We start from the raw sequence: 7617 nt of genomic DNA, 5'->3' as shown, positions 1-7617 counted from the left end.
TACCGATATTTGCTGGGTTGAGCGCATTGGGCACTACTGCTGGGGGTACATCAGCTATCGTGAAGACTATTAACGACGCAAAAGCAGCTAAAGAAGATTTACTCGAAAAACAACGTCATAATCGTAAAATGGTAGCACTGGCAATTGGAAAAGGTTTATACTTGAAACCATATAAAAGTGGAATGGGTATTTTTTTATGAATGAGAAAATGGATCAAATAAAGATTCCAAAACATGCTTTGTCAAATGTAGAGTTACAAAAATATGCAAAATTATTGAAAATCCCCCACTTCAGAGCTGTATTTATGAGAAATGGGTTTCCGAAAAAAATTTGGCAATATGAGAGTGGAATTATTAATTTAGACAATAAAGACGGACCAGGAACTCATTGGACAGCTTACAAGAAGAATAAATCCAAAGTCGTACATTTTGATAGTTTTGGTAATCTGAGACCACCGTTGGAAGCTATATCATACTTTAATTCAAATGGTTATTGTCAAATTGTTTATAATCATAAAATTTATCAAACTTATAACACTGCAAATTGTGGACAATTGTGTTTAGATTTTTTAAATAAATACCCTTTTTAAAAGAATATTCTTTTATTTACTCTATGATTATCGTTTGAACATGTCGTACACTTTTGTGTTATCTGGAAGAGAATCGGTGTTATCAACAAAAATTTACCCACCAATTATTTTAAACGAAATTGAACAGTATGTACTAGGTTTAATAGATTTCATGTCATACAATACAATTCCAAATGTAGACCAAACAAACAACAAGTTTTATATAGATGGTTACGATATAACGATTCCACATGGTTCTTATGAAGTCGAAGATCTTTCAAATTATTTAACTGAAAAAATAACTGAATTAGAATTAAAAGTAGATCAAACACCAGATAAAGATGATACAGAAATTAATAAAGGAAAGAGTCAAGAAAAAAATAATACAATTGGTAAAGGTGTGCCTAGAAAAAATCATAATATAGATCAACCTACAAGTTTAATATTAAGAATTAATAACAATACACTCAAATGTGAAATAAAAAGCAACAAAGTTTTTGAAACAAAACAAACATTTTGAAAAACCAAATACCATTGCTCCCTTATTGGGATTTACACCAAAACGGCTCTCACCTTTAAAGACTCACGTAGCTGAGAATCCTGTGCATATCACAAAGGTTAATTCTATTTGTCTGGAATGTAATCTAATCACTAATTCATACGTCAATGAAAACCAAGGTCATATCATCCACATGTTTTATCCAAATGTCTTACCGGGTTACAAAATTGTGGAAATTCCAAAAAAGGTAATTTATTTACCTGTCACAAATAGATATATTGATGAAATTTTCATTAAAATAGTTGACCAGGACGGTAATCTTGTTAATTTCACACGAGAAGTTATAACGTTAAGACTACATTTAAAAAAAGTATAAATAATGGTTTTAATTTACAACTGTAGCAAATTTAATCCAGGTGTGGACAGAGTATTTAATATTAAGAGTGTTGATAAAAACATTAGTGACAAGCAGACTCTCAAACCGTTGACAACAGAAAACAAAGTCTTTTTAACCTCACTAGGATTTAAAATAAAACACAACAACTACGACAGTGACAGGGAAAAGAAATACTTGGTGTAGAATAAAGTTTTTTATTAATACTAGAATACTTGGGATTTTCTTGAGGTGTACTTGTAAGAAGAGGGAATATGAGTTTTAACATTTTAAATATTGGAGATCGTGTATTGGTTGACAATTCAGTTGTGAGTCGAGAAATGCACAGTCATTTACCCTATTCCAATGCAACTTTTAATCATTGTGATGAAATAAGAATACCAATTCAGACTCAAGATATATACACCCTACCTTCTGAGAGTTATCTGTATATTGAAGGACGTTTAACGAATGATGGGAAAGAAAGCAATACTTTGCGCTTTATTAATAATGGTTTGATGCATTTATTTGATGAAATACGATATGAAATTGGAGGCTGTGTAATAGATAGAGTGAGAAATTTAGGTATAACAACGACAATGAAAAACTATGCTTCGTTCACACAAACTGAATCTAATCGATACAACTGTATAGGTTGGAGTATTAATGACACACCAACAGTTGCTGATAAAGCAGGAAATTTTAATGTTTGTATTCCACTCAAACTTGTACTTGGATTTTTTGAAGATTTTACAAAAATTCTTATTAACATACGCCAAGAACTCGTATTGATAAGAAGTTCAACTGATTTAAATGCAGTAATGTCTACAGTAGAAACTGAACTGAAACCAAAAGTGGAAATATTTAAATTAATATGGAAAATGCCTCATAGCCTCATAAAATGCCAGTTTGGAGCTTGCATATAGAAGCTGGGAATATCATGAAATTCCTCTACTGCCTCAGACAATGAAATTTAACTGGAATGTAAAAACTACCAGTCTATTGGAGAGACCACGATTTGTTTTGTTTGCATTATTGTTTTGTTTGCATTACAAACTGTCAAAAAGAATGCAATAAAAGAAGAGAACAGCTATTTTGATCACTGTAATCTTACAAACTTAAAGCTATTTCTAAATTCTGAAATGTACCCGTATGACAATTTGAACTTGAACTTTAGTAAAAGACATTATGCCCTTGCATATGAAATGTATGCACAATTTCAACCGTTGTACTATTACAAATCCGTAGGAGATCCATGCCTTACTATGTTACAATTCTGTGCTGTTGCTCCGATATTTGTTATTGATTGCAGCAGACCAAATGAATCAATTAAATCAGGAAGTGTCGATATGAGAATAGAAATAGAAACTAATAAGAATATACCAGCTAACACAACTGCTTATTGTATAATTATACATGACCGTATTGTTAATTATAATCCTCTAACCAATGTAGTTCAAATGTTTTAACTGTAGTTCATCTAATGAAGCAAATCTATACTTTGGGTTTTTAAGTATAAATAAAAAGTTTAAAAAAAAGTTTACTCTTATTTAACACCCTGTACACAATAAATATTTTCATAACCTTGTTGATGTTAAACATAAGTGTCTAATTGGGGGCTAGACTAGTACCAAATCTGAAAGCTGTTCAAGACCTGTTCAAAGCTGATCAGGACCTGTTCAAGACCTGTTCAAAGCTGATCAAGACCTGTTCGAGACCTGTTCAAGACCTGTTCAAAGCTGATCAGGACCTGTTCAAGACCTGTTCAAAGCTGATCAGGACCTGTTTGAGACCTGTTCAAGACCTGTTCAAAGCTGATCAGGACCTGTTCAAGACCTGTTCAAGACCTGTTCAAGACCTGTTCAAGACCTGTTCAAGACCTGTTCGAGACCTCTTCAAGACCTGTTCAAAGCTGATCAGGACCTGTTCGAGACCTGATCCAGAGCTGTTCAGAAGTTAAGCGAATACCTACATTTTACGATGAATAAAGATTTGAAAAGACAACTTATAACTAAACGGAGAAACATCCAAAGTAAATTAAGACAATTAAAACAAGGACAAATAATCCAAGAAGATTTATTTAATCCAATTATAAAACACTTGAAAAATATCGAGAACAAGTTAAATAGTTCACAAAATTCCAGTCCAGAAAATGAAACAAAAAACGATGAACCTTTAAGGTACATTAAAAACGATGATGACGATAATGAAACTACTGACTTTGAAACAAGTGAAATCAAACAATCGATATTGGACAACATTGAAGTGGATGATATAAAAGAACAGATTAAAAATGATAAACACTCTGAAAATCGATTTGAAGATATTGCTAACCAGGCGCGTGTAGACTACTGGGATCAATATGATCCATTGTCTAGGAAATATATTACAAATATGCACGCTGATGTTCTAAACAAAGAATTTGATCATAAATATGGAATTCGATTTGATGAAACATCTGAAAAGCTACTGATTGGGAATTCTGAAATAGATTTAGATGGTGCTGATATTCTTTTAAAAAAGAAAAGGTACAGGGGAACACCAGGTTTATATGAGCTTTTGTTTAAGAAATATCCAGCTAGTTTTACAGATGAAGATGAGAATAACTATAAAAAGATAGTTGTAGCGACGAATGCTCACAGAAGGCATTACAGATCAAGTAAACAGATAGATGGTAGTAGATTAGAAAAATATAAAAAAATAATTGCACCAATAACAGAAGGTAAAGGATTGGTTATGGAAGTAAACAACAATAAAATCGATTACGTCCACTGGGATGATCCAAATGAACTTGTAGAGCGATTACGTTTATTACTATCTTTACAGCTAGCTGGCCATACAGGACATACAAATGAAATAAATTCAATTATTGAAGAACTAAAAGAGGCAAACATTATAGAATAAATATCATGTCTGTTAAAAGAGATATCGTTAATGAGTTACACAAACCTGCAAGAATTAACTTTAAAAGACGAAGAATTATTATAAAATCTCTTAATGATTTGTTCGAAGCCGACTTGATTGATATGCAAAAATATTCAAATATAAACAGAAATTTCAAATATATTTTGGTTGTAATAAATTGTATTTCAAAATTTTTATGGGCTTTACCACTAAAAAATAAATCAGGTGTTGAAGTAGCCAAATGTATGGAGTATGTGTTTAAACAGCAAAAACCAAATAATTTTCAAACAGATATGGGAACTGAATTTTTTAATCCACATATGAAAAAATTGATGAAAAAATATAATATTAATCATTACAATGTATACAGTGAGAAAAAGGCGATTGCTGAGCGAGTTATTCGCACGATTAAATCAATGATTTGGAAACAGTTTTATTTATATTTAGGAATATTTTACAATAAGTTGTGAATGAATACAACAATAAAGTTCACAGAACAATAGGAATGAAGCCAGTGGATGTTAAGAAGAAACATGAAAAACTATTGTTAAACACTGTATACAATCACATTAAAACGGTTGATTTGGAAAGTCAAAAATTTCATATTGGTGATCATGTACGCATTTCAAAACATCGAGGAGTTTTTGACAAAAAATACAATCCAAATTGGTCTAATGAAATTTTTACTGTTTATAAAATAAAACTGGGAAACCCTATTACATATTATTTAAAAGACTATAAAGGTGAAGAAATTCTTGGGGGATTTTATAAGGACCAGTTACAAAAAGTTAAACATAAAGACAGTTATTTAGTTGAAAAGGTATTAAAGAGAAAGAAAAATAAAATTTTTGTCAAGTGATTAGGTTTTGATAGTTCTCACAACTCATGGATAGATAAAAGTGACGCAATATAATAAAAAGGGGATAGAAAAATATGTAAAAGACGTTCCACTTGCAAGTTTTTGTATGTTGTTAGAGAATATCGAGAGAGTGAAGACATGTTCATTGTGGATATCCAAGGTTTCTCTTTTCCTGGGGAAGATGTATTTCTATGTAGGGAAATTGCTATTTTAGATCCTACTACAGAAAACATTATACACAGAATGGTTGTTTTACCAGTAACAGAAGCAATGATAAATAAGTTATATATAGCTTTGAACAGGTCTCGAACATGTCCCGATCAGCTTTGAACAGTGTCTTGAACAGGTCCTGATCAGCTTTGAACAGGTCTCGAACAGCTTTCAGATTTGGTACTAGTCTAGCCCCCAATTAGACACTTATGTTTAACATCAACAAGGTTATGAAAATATTTATTGTGTACAGGGTGTTAAATAAGAGTAAACTTTTTTTTTAAATTTTTATTTATACTTAAAAACCCAAAGTACAGATTTGCTTCATTAGATGAACTACAGTTAAAACATTTGAACTACATTGGTTAGAGGATTATAATTAACAATACGGTCATGTATGCAATAAGCAGTTGTGTTAGCTGGTATATTCTTATTAGTTTCTATTTCTATTCTCATATCGACACTTCCTGATTTAATTGATTCATTTTGTCTGCTGCAATCAATAACAAATATCGGAGCAACAGCACAGAATTGTAACATAGTAAGGCATGGATCTCCTATGGATTTGTAATAGTACGACGGTTGAAATTGTGCATACATTTCATATGCAAGGGCATAATGTCTTTTACTAAAGTTCAAGTTCAAATTGTCATAGGGGTAAATTTCAGAATTTAGAAATAGCTTTAAGTTTGTAAGATTACAGTGATCAAAATAGCTGTTCTCTTCTTTTATTGCATTCTTTTTGACAGTTTGTAATGCAAACAAAACAAATCGTGGTCTCTCCAATAGACTGGTAGATTTTACATTCCAGTTAAATTTCATTGTCTGAGGCAGTAGAGGAATTTCATGATATTCCCAGCTTCTATATGCAAGCTCCAAACTGGACCCATTTTCAATAAATTTATATAAACGTAACTTTTCTGAATCGGACACTTGAATATGAGGCATTTTCCATATTAATTTAAATATTTCCACTTTTGGTTTCAGTTCAGTTTCTACTGTAGACATTACTGCATTTAAATCAGTTGAACTTCTTATCAATACGAGTTCTTGGCGTATGTTAATAAGAATTTTTGTAAAATCTTCAAAAAATCCAAGTACAAGTTTGAGTGGAATACAAACATTACAATTTCCTGCTTTATCAGCAACTGTTGGTGTGTCATTAATACTCCAACCTATACAGTTGTATCGATTAGATTCAGTTTGTGTGAACGAAGCATAGTTTTTCATTGTCGTTGTTATACCTAAATTTCTCACTCTATCTATTACACAGCCTCCAATTTCATATCGTATTTCATCAAATAAATGCATCAAACCATTATTAATAAAGCGCAAAGTATTGCTTTCTTTCCCATCATTCGTTAAACGTCCTTCAATATACAGATAACTCTCAGAAGGTAGGGTGTATATATCTTGAGTCTGAATTGGTATTCTTATTTCATCACAATGATTAAAAGTTGCATTGGCATAGGGTAAATGACTGTGCATTTCTCGACTCACAACTGAATTGTCAACCAATACACGATCTCCAATATTTAAAATGTTAAAACTCATATTCCCTCTTCTTACAAGTACACCTCAAGAAAATCCCAAGTATTCTAGTATTAATAAAAAACTTTATTCTACACCAAGTGTTTCTTTTCCCTGTCACTGTCGTAGTTGTTGTGTTTTATTTTAAATCCTAGTGAGGTTAAAAAGACTTTGTTTTCTGTTGTCAACGGTTTGAGAGTCTGCTTGTCACTAATGTTTTTATCAACACTCTTAATATTATATACTCTGTCCACACCTGGATTAAATTTGCTACAGTTGTAAATTAAAACCATTATTTATACTTTTTTTAAATGTAGTCTTAACGTAATAACTTCTCGTGTGAAATTAACAAGATTACCGTCCTGGTCAACTATTTTAATGAAAATTTCATCAATATATCTATTTGTGACAGGTAAATAAATTACCTTTTTTGGAATTTCCACAATTTTGTAACCCGGTAAGACATTTGGATAAAACATGTGGATGATATGACCTTGGTTTTCATTGACGTATGAATTAGTGATTAGATAACATTCCACACAAATAGAATAAACCTTTGTGATATGCACAGGATTCTCAGCTACGTGAGTCTTTAAAGGTGAGAGCCGTTTTGGTGTAAATCCCAATAAGGGAGCAATGGTATTTGGTTTTTCAAAATGGATTACTTTTTTGCT

The 7617-nt window shown here is 31.5% G+C and overlaps 1 protein-coding gene across 1 annotated transcript; it reads right to left on the bottom strand.

The window, feature by feature from the left end:
- Nucleotides 1–5755: 5755 nt before the first annotated feature.
- On the bottom strand, nucleotides 5756–6967 carry LOC140452651 (uncharacterized). The gene has a single exon (XM_072546970.1). The coding sequence runs from the start codon at nucleotides 6965–6967 to the stop codon at nucleotides 5756–5758; it is 1212 nt and encodes a 403-aa protein (XP_072403071.1).
- Nucleotides 6968–7617: the final 650 nt, after the last annotated feature.

Source organism: Diabrotica undecimpunctata, chromosome 11 (genome assembly GCF_040954645.1).
Source record: "Diabrotica undecimpunctata isolate CICGRU chromosome 11, icDiaUnde3, whole genome shotgun sequence".
In the NCBI taxonomy this organism is placed as follows: domain Eukaryota; kingdom Metazoa; phylum Arthropoda; class Insecta; order Coleoptera; family Chrysomelidae; genus Diabrotica; species Diabrotica undecimpunctata.
Note: the sequence above shows the minus strand (reverse complement) of the source record. Positions and strands in the feature narration are given on the sequence as shown.

Bases quoted from the DNA above. Each gene is read 5' to 3' on its own strand.
- LOC140452651 (XM_072546970.1), bottom strand. From the start codon at position 6,967: ATGAGTTTTAACATTTTAAATATTGGAGATCGTGTATTGGTTGACAAT.